General features: G+C 38.2%; 1 protein-coding gene across 1 annotated transcript; it reads right to left on the bottom strand.

The window, feature by feature from the left end:
* Positions 1-12,221: 12,221 nt before the first annotated feature.
* Positions 12,222-14,898, bottom strand: LOC110683102. The gene is made up of 6 exons (XM_021859456.1): positions 14,694-14,898; positions 13,502-13,614; positions 13,258-13,429; positions 13,096-13,172; positions 12,906-12,959; positions 12,222-12,806 (listed from the first exon to the last, which is right to left on the bottom strand). The coding sequence occupies exons 1-6, from the start codon at positions 14,896-14,898 to the stop codon at positions 12,222-12,224; spliced, it is 1,206 nt and encodes a 401-aa protein (XP_021715148.1).
* Between the last annotated feature and the right edge of the window lie 3,981 nt (positions 14,899-18,879).

Here is an 18,879-nt window from a genome sequence, read left to right as displayed (position 1 = left end):
ACATATATAGCTTCTACATGGTGAATTCTCTGAGGAAGTAGTAATAATAGAGTATTATACTCCATCTATAATACATAACAACAAGACGAGATTTATAAAGTAATGGTGTGAGGCCTCAAATAAAAAAAAAAAAAAAAAAAAAAAAAAATAGAGTATTAGAACTCTAAACTCTTATTGATAATTTTAAAACTCAAAAAAACAGTGTCATTAAAAAAGTTTTATTGTCATTACTTATATTATATTGTCCGTGTTGCTCAGATTAGCCATTTTATACCCGTCATTGGTTATAATTTTATTGTCACTCAATAGTATCAAAATATTGTCATTCTGCAGCAAGTTATTGTCAGAAAATAAAATTTAGATTTACATAAATAGTAAGAATTATATATATACTGTCATTAAGACTTTAAATATTGTCAATTACTATTTATAATTGTCTGGGATCGTCGATTTGGTATCAGAGCCATAGAGTTATAAGTAAGTAAAATTGGAGAATTCTAGACCATCTATTGAGTGTTAGAAACCAGAGTTCAAACATTACTATTACATTCCTGAAAATACTAGTAATTTTGGTCCAGTTCTTAATTATATCGTAGATCAAATTGGTGAACTAAAAGTAGAAGTTGATAGTATATATTGTCGTTGCATGAATGTTGAAAATAAGTTGTTAGCAACAACATCTGATATAAACAAAAATTTAAGTGAGCTAAGAGAACAAGATAAACAAGTGCAACTTGCTTTAACTAACGAAGTTAGACATCAGTTTAACAAAGAAGTATTATCACCTAATAAAGAAAAGACCATTCCTTATAGATATAAATATCCTTTTTAGAACTTAGATAAAAATAAGAAGTTTTTTGTATCACTCCCTAAAAGAACCACTAGTGAAAAGGAAAAGAACAAAGAGACTAAAGATGAGCCATCATCTTCAGGAGAAAATGATTGAAGAATTACAAATTTTATTTGATAAAGAGAAAGACCCTGATAAACTAAATGAGATCATGAAAATAATTTCTGAAAAAGAGATTGTTCCTGTTAATGAAATAGAAGAAAATAATTATGTTACTTTATAAGAAGATTTATATCAACAAATGGGATTAATGAAGCTAAAAGATTTAGACTTTTTATCTATTGAAATTGTTCAACAAAATATTAATAACAAATTATGTATCACTACTAAAAATGAAGGTTTTTGCGACCGTCTCAAACGGTCGCTGAAAATATTTGCGACTGTCGACGAACGTAACATGACGGTCATTATTCACTTGGTCGAAAAAAAGACATAATTGCGATCGATTAACGGTCGCAAATGTTTAGAATTACGACCGATTCAATAGTGGTCACAAAAAGCAGATTTGCGCCTCACTTTCTGCACCGCCTAGCCCCACTGCCACTTCCCAGCAGAAACTACCTCTACCAACACCACCGCCCACCCTAAAAAAATAAAACCCACCACCACCGCCCAACCAAAACAACCCTTAACCCAAAAGTATTAAAAATTTAACTCCTAAAAAATTCTATAACCGCGCTCTACTGTACGTTCCCATAATACCACCAACGCATCAACTTCCCCTAAAATCCTCAACCAAATTTCCCATTAGTAACCAACTCGGATCTAAGTATATCTCACCCAAAACAACCCTTAACCCAAAATAACCCACAAAATTATCAAAAATCCATAAGATTACCAACCAAAAACAAACAATGCTATGAAACCCAAAATTAAGGAAAATCAATCTAAGATTAATGAAAATCAAACCCAGAATCAACAAAATCATGGAAATAAAAATGGAAGAATAAATAAATAAAAGAAAATTCGAACAAAAAACCCAACCCAAAATCAACAAAATTCGAAAATCAAACAAAATTTGTTTGGCTATAATAAACATGTAAATTCAAACAAAAAACGAAATAAAACCACAAAAATCGAAAATAAACAAAAACAAACAATTTTTTTAGAAAAACCAACATACCTTTCCAAATATTTCTTCCCATTGTGTTTATATGGTCAAATTCGACCATGAAAATTTTTTATGGTCGAATTTGACCAAAAACACTAAAATTGGTTTGTTGCTCAAACTGTTACACCAAAATCCAAACAAGAACAAGGAAAATGGAGTATGGGGATGCATGAGAAGAGGGGAATATAACGGTCTTAGTTGCAAAACCAAATAACATTATTTGTTGGGAAAAATGGAGGAAGTTGGGAGGAGGAGATGCGTGAGAAGAGAAGAAATAGAAGTGAAGAAAAGAGAGGAGTGAGATGCGTGAGAAGAGAATAGAGGAAAGACCAGAAGGGTAGAGATGCTTGAGAAGAAAGAGAAAGGAAAGAGGGGAGAGAAAGAAAGAAGAGGAAGCGTCGAGTGAGAAGAAATATTAGGGTTAGGGCTGAACAAAATTATCCAAAAAACCGAAAACCCAAAAATCCGAACCGTAACCGAACCGAAATTAGGGTACCCGTTTCGATAACCATAACGGTTCGAGTACCCGATCCGATAATTTGTTATCGGGTATGGTTATTGGGTATCATTTTAAAATTAACAGTTACCCGATCTGATCCGATAAACAATTTTTTCTTTTTTTTTTCCTACTTAAATCTATTTATCCAAAATCTAAACTCTTATTTTACTTCGTAATCACCTCATAATTTAAATGATTAGTAATTATTAGTAAGTTGGTCATGATCATGTGGTATTATTGTTGATTAGTGTTGAATGATATCATAATAACTATATTATAAAGTCTAAATTTTTATTATTGGATATCATATTGGCTACCCGATAACCGTTCCGAAAATCCGGGTACCCGAAGTTCGGATACCTGAACTTATTGGTTCGGGTAATGGATATCATTTTTAGTGTTATTGGTTATCGGGTACCCGAACCGATATTGTTAACAGTGCGAGTACCCGTCCCATGCTCACCCCTAGTTAGGGTGTATTGGGTACCGTTTTATACCCTATTATATTTTTTTAAAAAAAAAAAACCTCTTTGCAACCGCTAAAAACGGTCGCAATTTACAACCGTTTTTAGGTGTCGCAAAGGGTTTTTTTAATTTAGAATTATTTTAAAATTGTTTAGATACCTTTGCGACCGTTTAATAGCCCAAAAATGGTCGCAAATTTGCGACCGCTGTGAAAACAGTCTTAAACCTGCGACCGCTGTGAAAACGGTCGCTGATTTCATATTTTGCGACCGTTTTAATGACGGTCGTAGAAAAATGGTCGTAGGTTGACCGAATTCTAGTAGTGGTAAAAGGTAATGGAAAATAATGATGTTGGAGAAGAAATAATAAATAATGTAAACCACGTTATACAAAGACCTAGGTATCAAGGAGAAGGAAGTTGGTTGTACACGACCAAGATACATACCATGGGAAACTACCCGGTTTAGTGTCAAGGTTATGCTAACTCAAATACCTAAGCAAGAAGAAGTAACTCTTGAACCCATTAGCCAAACTGGTTATAAACTTAAATTAGATGGAGTAAGAGATAGACAAGATGTTTTAGATCAGTGGAAAAAGAGTATGAGTAGTGTACTTAACTTAAACACTGAATGGACTTCTGAAAATTTCTTGAATTACATTGAACATAGCTTCTATGGTTGTGTAGAAGACTGGTATGATGGTGTTTATGAAGAATTTAAAACCGAATTAAGAATAGTGAATCTCCTACTAGAATGTTTAGACAATTATGTCAATACATTGAGTTAGAATTCATTGGTCCTAGAGCTGACCCTAATGAAAAACGAATGGAATATCAAAGAAAATTAAGTAATTTCTGTAATATGAAATATGCTGAGAGCTACATATGGAGTTTGAAACATATTATTATAAAATTGGTGAAAATGAAACGAACCTTAGAATGTTTTATGATAAATTACCAAGTCCTCTTAATGAAGAAATCAGTGAAAAATATCAAGAATGGAGAGAAAAATATATAGCTAGGGATGCCTTAGGTAACCGAATTTCTTTCCTAAGAAAATGGATTGAAAAGAAATTAATGCAGAGAGGTTGTAGGGACTCAACAAATGAAGAGACAATTTCTCACTTGTTGGGATTTCCCAAATGATTATGGATGTGAAAGAAGGAATATAACAAGAAGAAACACTATAAGAGGAATAAATTTGATAGATCAAGAGGAGAAATCTATAAGAAAAAGTATTATAAGCATAAGTATAGAAAACCTAGTAGATTTTTCAGAAAAACAACATATTGTTCTGAGAAAAAGAAGACATGCAAGTGTTGGTCTTGTGGAGAACTAGGACATTATGCTAATGAATGTAAGAAAGCTAACCATAAACTAATGGAAGCCTTAGGATGTTGGGACTACATAGAAATACCAGAAGACAAGGCTTTAGAATTGGCTGTGAGTAATAATAAAGGAATAGTAGAAATAATCGAGGAAGAAAATGAGTATAATGAAGAACCTAATGACAATGAATTCAAAGATGAAAATTATGAAGAAATAAATAACATGGTGGAAAGAGAAGTATTATAAAACTCTCAGTCAGATGATGAAGAGGATAAAAGTAAATTGACTATAGGTCAACTAAAAAGAGCTGAATATTCGATCGAAGATAAAGACCTAAATCAAATGAACAAAGAAAGCTGGAATTTCCCACAAATTACTAAGGATAAAATATTTAAAACTTCTTTCTTTAAAACTATAACTAAATATGTATGTGAAGAAATGGAAGGAAGTATAGTAATCAAGGATTGTTAAAAGAAAGCAGCAGAAATTAATATCATAAACTGGAAAAGCATTAAGAATCATAAAGAAAAAGGAAATTATAGTTATATTTGTATTGGTGCAGTGCAAGTATACATAACTCCTTTACAAGAATTTGGTAAAAATGTCAAATGTTTAAGCTTTGTTTGTGATGTTAGACATAAAGAGTTCTATGATCAAATTATTAGTGGTATCACATGTAGCTTAAGTCAGGGAACTATAAGTTATATGTGTGAACGAAGATATTATGTGAGTTTAGAAGATTTATATGCTCCAAAGTTTCTAGCAATCAAGTTATTAACTGATGGAGTAAACATGCATAAAGGAACTCGACCTATACAATTAAGATGGAAGGTAGTCTATAAGTTGGTTAATTAATACTATAGATTGATCTTTCAAGAAACAAATAGTAGATGCTCAGAAATATGAGCAAGGAGGAGGTCCTAAGAAGAAGATTATCCCTATAATGGTAAATCCTTATGAAATAGAAATTGAAAAAACTTGGGAAGAATTCTTCAGAATCCTGCAGTAAAGAATAGGTTAAGTAAGTTGTTAATTGATGAATCAGGATTGCTTCATATTAGGATATCTACAAACCCTAAAATGCAGAGGAGTATGAGTCTTAGATCACCAAGTCTAAGTAGACAAAATTCAACTATAATAAAAGTGAAAAAACAAGTCAATGAAAAACCAAAAGAGGATGAAGAAGAAATATTAGCTTTAATAAAGAAGCTAAATGAAAAATATGAAACTAAGAAAGCCTTAAAACAACCAGCAAGACATAGTATAGATATTGATTCATGTTCTAATTTAGAGATAAATGAGGATCCAAATAATCCTATATTTGAAAAAAGAAAGGTAATTGGATATAAGACCAAAACTGTAAGTGAACCAGTATATAAAGATGAAGTGAATATGCAAATGGAAGCTTGTAATGAAATAACCAGTACCAATCCTAATAGCATTTATATTCCAATTGGTATATGCGTTGAAGAGTATAATAAGTATAAATTATGTGCGTATATTGACAGTGGTTGTTCTACATGTTTTGGAAACAGATCATTATTTCCAGAATTCTTATGGAAGAAAGCTAAAAATCTAATAACAGTGTTATGATGCATACAGAAATAATAGAGGAATTGCCAATAGAAATTGGAGGTGTTCAATGTGTTATTCCTATTTTATGGGCAACTGATCAGCCTAGTCATGATATGATAATAGGAAATAACTTTTAAACACTATACTCTCCATGCACTCAAACTATTGATCAAATAATCTTTACTATTAATGGTCATTCTGTTCCTATACAGAAAATAACAAAGGCTTATACTCATCAGACTATGGAATTTACGCGCAGCCAGCGTGGTGATAGGGTTACACCTACACAACGAGAGGTTGCACTTAGAATTTTTGAGTGTGAATCATCATTAATACATCAGATAATTAAGCAGCAAGAAAAATTATGTGAAAAACTATATTCAACCAATCTATTAGAACATTGGGAAAAGGATAAAGCATTTGCTAAGATAACTATAACAAATCCTAATAAGATCATTAGAGTAAGACAAATGGTTTATACCTACCAAGATGTATAAGAATTTGATGAACAAATAGAAGAAGTGTTGAATAAGAAGTTAATTAGGAATAGCAAAAGTCCTCATAATAGTCCAACATTCATGGTAAGAAATCATGTAGAAGAAAAAAGAGGTAAAGCTCGAATGGTCATTAATTATAAACAACTAAATGATAATACTGTGTTTGATGGCTACTACATTCCTAATAAAACTATGCTATTCAATAGAATACAAGGAGCCACATGGTTTTCTAAAATGGATTGCAAGAGTGGTTACTAGCAAATTAGAATGGAAGAAGAAAGCATTCCATTAACTGCATTCAGTGCCCCTCAAGGGCATTATGAATGGTTAGTAATGCCTTTTGGATTAAAAAACGCTCCACAAATATGTTAAAGAAGGATGGATAATATTTTTAGAGAGCTTAATCATTGTTGTTTGGTCTATATAGACGATATATTAATCTTTTCAAAAGATTTAAAGCAACATAAGAATGATCTTAAAGCTGTAACTCAAAAATGCGTTGAGCATGGTATAATCCTTGGAAAAGATAAATGTGTCTACGCTAAATAATAAATTGAGTTTCTAGGCAAAGAAATTAAAGCAGGATAAATAATCTTACATAACAAAAACATATCCTGGAAAAGATTGAAAAATTCTCAAATGAAATTGAAGATAGAAAACAACTAGAGAGGTTTCTAGGATGTTTAACCTATTCTTCTTATTTCATTGAAAATCTTTCTCTGTTAAGGAAACCATTACAACAAAATTCAAGAAAGAAATAACTTGGAACTGGAAGAAAAGTGATTCCAAAATTGTTCGAGATTTAAAAACTATGTGTAAAGATCTTCCTATACTAACACTGCCTACTAGTGAAGATGATTTAATCCTTGAAACAAATCCTAGTAATGAACATTGGAGTGTTGTGTTAAAAATCAAAGAAGGAGAAAGACTCTGCAGATACAACAGTGGAAGTTTTAATAAAGCTGAGTTAATATCCTACAATGCAAAAAGAAATCCTTGCAGTCATTAGAGGGATCGAGAAGTTCTTAATCTTCTTAGCCCCTAAACAGTTCTTGATAAGAACAGATTGCAAAGGCATACTTGGTTTTGTTAAAAAGAATGCCTAATATGCAAGCGCAAGGGAGATTCCTGCGTTGGCAATTATGGCTTAACTAATTTTTGTTTACTGTTGAACATATTCAGGGATCAAAGAATTCTCTGGCAGACAGCTTGACTAGAGAGTTAGCCAATGTCGAAGAAGCTCAAGACAACACAAAACCCCTGCACACCAACTTCAAAAGGTGGATGCAGAGAGGAAAACTCTCATTGATGAAACAGAAAAAACAATGAAGCGGGTTTCACCCTCCAGTTGGGCTTAATGGAAGGCTCGATCATTTCAGCAAAACAAAGATCACGAGATGATTTAATCAAGGGTTGCCATCGAGTAGTCCAAAGGCTATTGATGTTTGAAGTAACAATCATGTTATTTCAACTCATCCCTGATATACAAAATATAATACTTAATAAAATAAAAGATAACGTTTTCAGAGCATGGTACGAGCTAGTAGTAACAAGGTCATGTCGATTCTTTAATGTTAGAGTCCTATGGGGAGAAAGAGTGGAGTTTCCTAAAAACTCTATAGTAGCATCATTACGCATTAATCCGTATCCACTTAATCTGGATGCTCCATTTATTAACATACATCACAAAGTTTGGTATTATGGAATGGTACATGCCTTTCATGATTTCCCTACTCCTAATGTTTCATTCTTTCCAAAGCCTACAAAGTTCCAACAATATGCATTCAATAAGGTCCGAAGGTTTTGTGATGACAAAAAAGAAGATTTTCAGCTAGAAGTAAGGGTGTAATGTGCGAATATTGAAGTTGTAGAAGGAAAAATCAGTCTGCCTCATTACTTGATAATGTTTGGGAGATTGGCATTTAGTAGTTGAGATCCCATACCAATTCTTCAGAAAACTGTTAAAAATCCTACTGACGCAAGATCATTGGGAATTTTTCACATCTCACAATATCTCAGCGATTTCATAAAAAGAATCGAAAATTCTCCTGTTATATTTCATCTTGGTAATACCACAGTTGTAGCACCAAACGAGATGAAAGAATATTTAGTAGATGGCATAAACAATACTGAGTCTATCTACAAATATTTAGAAGATGTTGAAAGTGGAAAGTTTCTAACGTTTGAAGGCTATGGATATCTGTTTGAAGCATTCATGACATGGGATGAATCAGATGTTGCTAAATGTGTTATAGACCTTGGCGTAGAAGAAGATAACCCTATTTATGTCCATTATGAAGATAGCAAAGATAGTGAGGGTGGCCTACAAGACATGATGATGGATGAGATAATGGATGTCTAAGCCCACACCAGCAATAATGCAATGAACTTTCACTATAGCCACGTTTGGTTAATTGTTTCTGTTTTAAAGTATCTTTGTAAAAAGCAATGGTGTAGAATTGCTTGCTGAGTCAGGATAAGAATCCTATGTAACTTTAGCTTCCCTATATAAAGGGACTTAGGCCAAGAAGTGAAGGCAAAGTTGGAAGAGTAAGCTTGATCATTTCTCTGAAAACATTAGAGAGTCTTCTAGAGAAAAATACTCACCTTAAAAGACAGATTGGTTCTCCATCTCTCTTATAGTAGAGAAAACTCTAGTTCAGCTTATGTCTGTTTAAGCTTTCAATTAGTGTACTGTGAAATATGAGTGTTGTAATCTTTTCAAATAAAATAAAAGTTTCGTTCAAGAAGGGAACGTTATCGCCTTGAACCTTATATATCAAATGGGTTATCTTTCTGTTTAAGAAGTTCCATCATAAACACAATAAGAATTGTTTGATTAGAGATTACAATCTAAGGTAGGAAACGAATTAGATCTGTGTTGAGCCTGATCTAAGGAAGGCAAGGTTGGGGTTAGCTACCTTGGTATAAAGCCGGAAGCCGAAGAACACCGGAGGTTCCATTGTCAACTAAGTTCAGGTATTGGTCAAAACTTTCTAATTAAACAGTTATTATTGCGAAACATGGTGGGCATTAAACTTGAAAAAATGATTCATTATGATATACAAGTAGTAGAGTAGTGATAAATAGTACCATAAAAGTGAATTTGTGTTGATTAAACGCTACAATCTATATTGTCAGTACTAATTTAAATATTGTCTTGATAATACTTATCCTGTCATTATTAGTATTATTATTATTGTCATTTTCCATTTAAAAGTATCGTAAAAGTACAAAAGTTGGAATTCCTCGAATCCTCTCTCTTTACATATGTACACCACATGTCCCTTAATACCCCTTGTTATACATTAAAAAGTAGAGTATAGACCTCCATTTAGAATTCCTCTATTTCTCTCCCTTTACATACGTACACCACATGTCCACATTACTTCAGATCATATATGCAATGTGTGGATTGAGATATAGACATACCCTCTCTCCCTATCTCTTTATTTATTAATTACATTGTAATCAACTAACTTTGAGGATCAAAAACCAAGTAGTTAATTACGCATGCATGAGCACCTCTCCTTGCCAAGTTCGTTTTCACATATATCCCGATTGTAAATAGCTTCACAAGAAGATATGCCAACCTTGTGGTATACCTAATTATTGTGATCAACATATACATGTGGTAGATGGGCAATCTACTTTGTTATTTTTAGAAACGTAGACATGTAAAGTTTCGATAATATACCAAGTACTGTATATTCTAATGGAGTGAAATATTTAGTATAGAAAATCCTTCATTTCAATTTATGGTAGCTCCATAGCTTGGAGTACAACCAACATAGCCAAAGAGATATATAGCTAGTCTATTCAATTATGTTCTTTACAAGTGAAGCAATTCACGTCTTATATCATTTGACCGATGATTTTTACCATCTAGTGTCCAGTCTGTCCCATTGTTTTTATTTAATTATGTCAGTTCCAGTGTCGATTATTATTTTCAATAACAATTATTAATTTATTATTATAATTTATTTTTTATAAATAAAAAATTAAATAAACATGTATATTGTTGTCAAATTTTGATAAAAAATACGGAATTCAAAAGATATGATAGATATAAAATGATGTATTATAAATTAAAGATATGATAATTGTAAAATAATATTTAAAAATTGAAATGAAAAATAAATTCATTGGTTTGTGATTAGGGGATTTTCGCCAATCACAGTCTGCCACGTAGACCAATCAGGTCCTGCCCTGTGTCCGCCACATAGACCAGCAAGGACCTGACACGTGTCAAGCAGCAATCAGTCCAGCATGGACCAATCGCGCCACACCACGTGGCGTGCTATCTGCCAACCTGGAAAACGGCCTCCTAGGCCCGGTTTCCGGGCCAAGGTCCAATAAGCCCTAGGTTGACCTAAACCTAGTATTGGGCACGCTTTCCAAGACTATAAATATATTCATTAATCCTCAGTAAAAGGGGATTCAGAATTAATTACTCTCACGGAGAGGAGCCAAAACACACGTGCTTTCTGATTGCTCGACTTGGCTTAGCAATTAATTGCACTTCCTGATCACTCCTCCCCTAGAGGAACCAGATCACCCTTTACTTTCCGCACCTTTTTACTCCACATACAAATACTAACTTGACCGTCGGAGGCAAAGCTCCCACCACCTGGAGTCTCCGTTGTTTTTGCAGGTACAGGCGCAAGGATACCAATCCCGGAATTGTAACTCTCCCGCAGGATATAAAAAAAAACCCCGAAACATTTTGTCTCCGTCTGTTGGGAGATTACTTTCGAGATGGAATCACAGTCTGTACCGATTCTAAGTGACAAGCGTCCCATGGACGATCCCCTGGTTCAGACGGACCAGGGCACTGACAATGAAATTGAAGTCGAGACTCATACGGCCTCTGATGGGACCTTAAGAGCTCGACGCACCCGTCCCTCCAAAAGGAAGGAACGAGAGGACTGCCTGGCTGGATCTAGTAAACCAGCTGGCCAGCCGCTTGATCATTAACAGGCGGCCGAGGGGTCTGCCCCCATCACTAGAAACGAACTCATGACCTTCATGAATAGTTTCAAGGGGGAGATCCAAGATCTAATCAACAAAAGGACGACTGTTCCACCAAAGGAACAGTCGGCCAGAAGACCCTCCCAATCTGGGAGGAAGAAGCTTGTAAAGGATCGGGAGGCGACTCCTTACCCTAAGACTAGGGCAAGGGAGGAACCAGTGATCGACCTAAATAAGAACCACTTTCCCTCCCAAGGGAAGAGAAAGCCCATCCGTTATGTTCAGCCGGACGGGTCAAAGAGAACATACTCTGATGCTCGAAAGTTGCTTGAGCAGAAGAAGAATGACCGACTGTCAGAGTCGGCCTCTACTTCTGATTTCCAAGACAACCTACATAATACCTCCCTGAGGTATTCTAAGTCAAATCATGAGAGCCAGACGCCCGGAGCCTCCTCTCGTTCACCTTCTCAGAAGCATCAGGCAGACGGACCATTTGGCCGATCTCCGAGAAACATTCACCACACTTAGGCGGCACCAAGTCATGCTCAATCCCAAGAAGTGTGTGTTTGGAGTTGAGTCTGGGAAGTTCCTCGGATTTCTTATCAATCAAAGGGGTATAGAGGCTAACCTCGAGAAGGTGCAGGCGGTCATAGACATGTAGTCGCCCCGCATTGTCCGAGAGGTCTAGAAATTAACAAGTTGTCTGGTGGCCTTGGGGATATTTCTCGGCCGGGCAGGCGACAAAAATAAGCATAAACAAGGTGGAGAATCATTAACCAAAGACGACCGAACCGTCGCCAAATTAGTATTAATAGTCAGCCATAAAGACTGGCAAAATAGTCATAAACCCTGGCCCCCTGGCCGCGTAAAGTTGATACAAGAACAAACGGTACACAGGACGAAGACAAGTTTGAAAAATAAAAGCTTTAAACAGTAGGAGGTGCTTCGGAGTCAACTGTCGTCAGATCGAGCTCAATTATGGGCGCCGGATCCTTCAAGGAATCCTCTTTGTTTGACTCGTTTTTAGGGACAAGACCCTTAGGAGCATCCGCCTCCGTTGGCTGGTCTACCATCTCCTCTTCCTCCTCGCCTAAGCTGGAGCTGGCCACCTCCTCCTCTTTTTCATCCTCGTCAGCCTCCTGCTTCATGATCCTTCTGTTGTACTCTTCAGTACAGGCGGTGAACTTGGAATCCCATTGGGCATAGTCACCTTTTGGGAAGAGGGTCGACCAGGTCATCTTCATTATATTAGTCGAGTCCTCCATCATGGCCTGAGCCAAAGCCAGCTTCTCGGTCTCAGCCTTGGCCTTGAGCTCTTCAATGATGGCCACCTCCTGCTTCTCTAGGCGCTCCTTAACCTTGTCCAAAGACTTCTGGAGACTTTCAGCCTTATGGGCAATGTTCTTAAGTGGCTGCAACTCGTCTCGGAGGCTTTTGACCGTCTTCTCCAGCTCTTGGTTCTGTTTATTGGCCGCCTCCAACTTGTCTTTGATCTCCGAAGTGGCAGCCGCCTGATAATAAAGAATATCAGTTGTCAAAATTTCATTTTGGGCAATATGAAACATTGCCTTGTCAAAGTCATAGGCGGCCATGGCTTTGGTAGCTTTTACCTCTTTGTTTTTGGCACTAATCGACCTATGGAGGCCGTGTACACGAAGCATAGTCTGAAAAAGAACATCAGGCGTCAGATTTGCAAAAACAGGCGGCAGGCAAAGTCATTCAACATTACAAAAATGCTAAGTCTTCCTCGGAGAGGAGACCCATGATTCCGTCGAGGTCAAGTGTGCCGACTCCCCTGACCGCATCCCTCTCCTCTAGAGGGATGGCTTTCACCACATACTTGGCCATGTTGACCAAGTCTGGTTCTTGATGGCCGCCTGTATTAAAAAACAATAAGTTAGAACAAAAGAAAGAATATCAAAGGAAGAAAAATTAAACAAGGGCTGAGGGAGCCGGTTATACCTCTTGGAGGCCGGCTGTCCCTTGGGACTTGCGTTTGTTTTCCCCCACTTTGTGGGATGCACGGCTGTTTTTCAACCGCCTGTTTCCTGTCAAAACCAGGCGTACTCCCAGCTGTCTGTTTCCGAACCTTTGAGTCCGGCTGCTGGGAGGAAGAGGGTTTGGATGAGCCCGCCTACAAAAACACATAAAGTTAATACTGGCAAAAAGAGGATTTAAAAGAAAAACTCAAAAGATCAGAACTCACCTTGGGCGTCTCCTTGGCAGGAGAATCAATTGATGGCCGCTTGAGGCTCATAATGGAAGACCGCAGAAGGGCGGCCGCCTTCTTGGATGCGGAAATTTGGTCCATAGCATCGGCTGCAAATACGCACAGCAAAAAGTTAGAAAAACATAAAATAAATCAAAAGATGCATATAGAAGCACAAGGGGCCGGCTACCTCTGGAGGCCCGACTGCTTAGGCCACAGGCGGCTTGAAAATACTCGTCGTAAAGACATTTAAATTTGGGGACGCAACTCAAAGGCACCTGCTCCCGTACCCCTGTAGTAGAGTTGGCCCTAATCTCTACTTTGAAGAGTCCTCGGTCAAGGATCTCTTCCCTTGCTTGACGAGGAACAAGCGACATGCTAGGGCCGCCTGCTAGAAGAGGCGGATCCCTATTCTACCTGTTGTATCGCTTGTTTAGAAGTTTATGGGGACTGGAGACGAGGAGGAAAGTGTTTCTCCAATCTTTCCACTTATTTTCCTTCCCCCTAGTCATCAAATAACCCTTGTGGCTTGTTATTTGGTACCAACCAGTACCGCTTGCTTTGGGGGTCCAACTTAAATAATTCATATGGGTGAACGCCTCAAAATTAGGGTCCACCCCATGCATTTCACATCCGGCTACATAGCCAAGGATGTTGAACCAAGAATTTGGAGCTAAATGCCAAATGTAAGGTTTTGTAGTGACCCTCACTACGCGGAAGGAAACCCCCCAAGACCCGCCCCCATAATTAATGCAACTAATACAAGCAAAACATAATTAAGAGTAAGGATAAGAAATATACCCTCGACGCGTGCTTCACTCTTACAACGAGCTCTTACTTCAACCTCGATTATGCGAGGCCTCCAACGGGATAGTACCCTCGAACCCGACCCGATCGTCCTACGGACAAAATATAAACTTGGAGTTTTACGAATTTCAAGGTATACTCAACAATGGAGTTTCCTTTACTATTCCACTCAAGTGTTTTCTTTCCCAAATGCCATACCCTTGGTATTTATAGGGAAAAGGGACTTGAAACCCTTATTCATGATCAATGTGGGATCATGTGCAATTTTGATAATTTATTTAATTCTAAATTAAATAATTAATCAAGGCAATCACTATGTAACAAGTGTCAAGGGGAGAGAGAGAGTTAGGTGAGGACCAAGAGTAGGTGAGGGGACCATTGCCTTGCTCCCCAAGGCTTTGCCCAAGGGTTAGTCCCCCACCCCCACATAAAACCGGCATCAAGGGGTTGTTGGGCTGGCAGCCAGCTAGCAGTGCCAGCAAGCCCAGGCAGCTAGCACCAGCCCAGCTAGCACAAGCATGATGTGTGTGGCTGTGCTGGGCAGTGCCTACGCTGCTGCTGCTTGTTAGGCGCTGCTGCCCAGCCATCGTACACGCACACGCACGCAAGGCCCAGCATGCGTGCTGCTAGCGAGCCACGCATGCTGGATGGCTTGATGCTTGGCGATAGTTCTAGGCACACACGCACACGCAAGTGCCCAGCACTGCGATGGTGCTATGTAGTGTGTTGCAATGGTGTGACAGCCCATAGGCACATGCACACGCACACACGCATAGGCCTAGCCATGCGATGGTGCTGCGATGGTGCGATAGCCCTAGGCACATGCATACGCACACACGCATAGGCCTAGCCATGCGATAATGTTGTTCTTGTGTGATGGGCTGCGATAACACCTAGGGCGCGCCTAGCACACACATGGTGCGCCTAGGCTTGCGATGAGCTAGCCTAGCATAGCACTTCACATGACTAGGCCAATGTGATGCTACAGCTATGCTCGTACTTGTTGCTTGTGATTTTGCGACGCTCGGTCTCGACGCCCTAGGCTCGATATCCGACGTCTGTGTTCGTAAAACTCCGACGACTCATTAAATCCTTCGGATTAATTCGTCGTATCGGATCGGTTGTTCGATTGGGTTCGACCCGAAGGGTTCAGTTAAGATTAAGTTGTAATATTAATTATACCTTAATATTACTAATCGGAAGCGACCTCCATCTAGGCATTCCGATCACTTGACCTTACTGAAGAATTAGCTCTGTAATAATTTTGAACCCTTTATCAGAATAATACACTTGTTGGGAGGACACCATTCCTTTCAATCTCCAACTTGTCCTTCTGGACAAGTGTGCATACAATGTATAGCCCATTTCCTATGTCGCTTAATGTCTCTTCGTGAACTATAAGGTAAGATTCATCGTCATCCTTATTACGTTCAGAAGGGTTTCTCGATCTCCGAGTTTGACTGTCAATAAGCAGATGATTTCTAAATCTCATCTGAGCACGACCATGCATTTTCACAGTCTCGCTCTTCGAGCGGCCTTATAAACAACAAAAAAATGTTTCCTATTGTTAATAGGGGGACATTCCCAGTCTTGCATCATGAGTTTCTCTTACTAAGAGGACCTAATCTCCTGAGTGTTCCCGTTATGATCCCCTGTTACGGCAGACGTTAGGCAACATCAAAGAGACTAGTACTCAAACAAGAAAACTTCACAATGCTCATGGTCGAGGAAACGAATTCCGATGGCTATAATGAGAAATGTACTTATGACAATTTTGAATCTCTTAAAGTACTCTCATAGGTCTATCTAGTGCAGTTCCAAACTGGCACCTATGCAAATGATTTATGACCATCATGTCCTCGCAGCACAAGAAACGGTGCTGTAAATCATACTACACACTAATCTCTGGTGGTCATCAATCGTCCATCATTTAGATGACCTTGATTAGGGATAATTTTCGATTTAAATATTCAATGTTCACTTAACAGGTGTTTCTTTATCCAAGACATGGTCTTGATACCATGTTTTGAATATTTCTATAAATCGAATGGACTCATTATTTAATTCTAAACCACAATTAAATAGCAATGGAGTGAATGGTAATTTTTGCATAAAAATTAATTACTCCATAAATGAATGGTTTCAATACAGTGTCTTACATTAAAACATCTAGTTTAATTAAAATACATGTACAGGGAACTTCAAAGCCAGTCTCCGACGTGCTTGATTCCCATTGCCTCAATATGCTTGTTGTGTTTCACTTGAGGTAGAGGTTTAGTCAAAGGATCAGCCACATTATCATCCGTGCCGATCTTGCAAATTCTGATTTCACCTTCGGATTTCCATTCCCTTATCATGTGAAATCGCCTTTGGACATGTTTGACCTTCTGGTGCTCTCTTGGCTCTCTAGCCCGAGCTATAGCTCCATTGTTGTCACAGTAGAGATCTATCGGACCCTTGATGGAGGGTACAACACCAAGTTCACTGATGAACTTGCGAATCCAAACAGCCTCCTTAGTAGCTTCTGAAGTAGCCAAGTATTCGGCTTCAGTTGTAGAGTCTGCAGTTGTGCTCTGCTTGGCACTCTTCTAGCTAAATGCTCCTCCATTTAGGCAAAATATGTACCCTAACTGTGACTTGAAGTCGTCTCTGTCAGTCTGGAAGCTAGCGTCGGTGTAACCTTTAACAACCAGGTCTTTGTGGCCACCATAGACCAGGAATTTATCCTTGTTCCTTTTCAGGTACTTCAGGATATTCTTGGCCGCAGTCCAATGCGCCTCTCTTGGGTCCGATTGGTATCGGCTCGTAGCACTCAAGGCATACGATACATCTGGCCTGGTACATATCATGGAATACATGATCGATCCAATTAGCGAAGCATATGGGATCTGATTCATTCTCTCTCGCTCAACAGGCGTCTGTGGACACTGTTTCTTGCTGAGAGTTACGCCATGGGACATGGGCAAATGCCCTCTCTTGGAATTCTCCATGTGGAATCGTGTCAGTACCTTATCAATGTAAGTACTTTGGCTCAATCCAATCATCCTCTTAGATCTATCCCTATAGATCTTGAGTGCCTAAGTCCTTCAATGAAAAGCCCTTTCCCAACCAGCCCTTTTACGGACTTTAGTAATTTTGTGTTGTTTCCAATGAGCAGTATGTCATCGACATATAGGACTAGGAATGCGATGTCACTCCCACTGACCTTCTTGTAGACACAAGATTCATCTAGATTCTTGATAAAACCAAACTTGCTGATGGCTTCATCAAATCGCAGATTCCAACTTCTGCTAGCTTGCTTTAGTCCATAAATGGACTTCTTAAGCTTGCATACCTTTCCAGCGTTTCTTGGATCAACAAAACCTTCTGGTTGTGTCATGTACACAGTTTCTTCCAAAATCCCATTTCGGAAGGCGGTTTTGACTTCCATTTGCCATATTTCATAATTGTAATATGCAGCAATCGCTAGGATAATCCGGACAGACTTTAGCATTGCAACCGGTGAAAAGGTTTCATCATAGTCAATCCCGTGAATTTGTCTATAACCTTTCGCCACTAGTCTAGCCTTGTAAATCGATACATTTCCATCCTTGTCTGTCTTCAATTTGAAGATCCATTTGCAACCAATGGGTGTGTAACCCTCGGGCAAATTCACCAAGTCCCAGACTTGATTTTCAGACATGGAGTCCATCTCGGATTTCATTGCCTCTTGCCATTTAGCAGAGTCGGGGCTCGTCATAGCTTGCTTGTACGTCGCTAGCTCATCACCATCCATAACTAGGATGTCCTGATCATCGGTTAAGACAATACCAAGGTATCTGTCTGGTTGAGATCTTGGCCGTTGCGACCTACGAAGGGTAATGGGTTGAGCATTTACATTGTCTATTTGATTATGACCAATCTTCTCAGCTGCTTCCAAAGCACTTAGATTTTCAGTTTTATCAGGTTGACATTGTTGCTCGTCCTCTCGAACTTCGTCGAGTTCGATTTTCCTCCCACTTGTCATTTTGGAAAGGTGTTCCTTCTCCAAAAAGACACCATCACGAGCAACAAACATTGTGTTCTTGGATTTATTGTAGAAGTAATACCCTTTGGTTTCTTTTGGGTATCCCACAAAGAAACACTTATCCGATTTGGGGTGAAGTTTGTCGGAAATTAATCGTTTGACATATGCTTCGCATCCCTAAATATTAAGAAAAGACAACCTAGGAGGTTTCTTAGTCCATAATTCATATGGAGTTTTTTCAACAGCTTTTGACGGAGCTCGGTTTAGTGTTAGTGCCGCGGTTTGTAACGCATATCCCCAGAAAGAGATAGGAAGTTCACTAAGACCCATCATTGATCGAACCATGTCTAACAAGGTTCGGATACTCCGCTCCATTGAGGAGTTCCAGGAGGTGTCAATTCTGAAAGAATACCATTTTCTTTCAAGTGATCGTCTAATTCATGGCTTAAATATTCGCCACCTCGATCCGATCGAAGTGCTTTAATTTTCTTGCTAAGTTGATTTTCGACTTCTTTCTGAAATTCTTTGAATTTCTCAAAGGATTCAGATTTATTCGACATTA

The sequence above is a fragment of the Chenopodium quinoa genome, unplaced genomic scaffold (genome assembly GCF_001683475.1).
Source record: "Chenopodium quinoa cultivar QQ74 unplaced genomic scaffold, ASM168347v1, whole genome shotgun sequence".
NCBI classification, from domain to species: Eukaryota; Viridiplantae; Streptophyta; class Magnoliopsida; order Caryophyllales; family Amaranthaceae; genus Chenopodium; species Chenopodium quinoa.
Note: the sequence above shows the minus strand (reverse complement) of the source record. Positions and strands in the feature narration are given on the sequence as shown.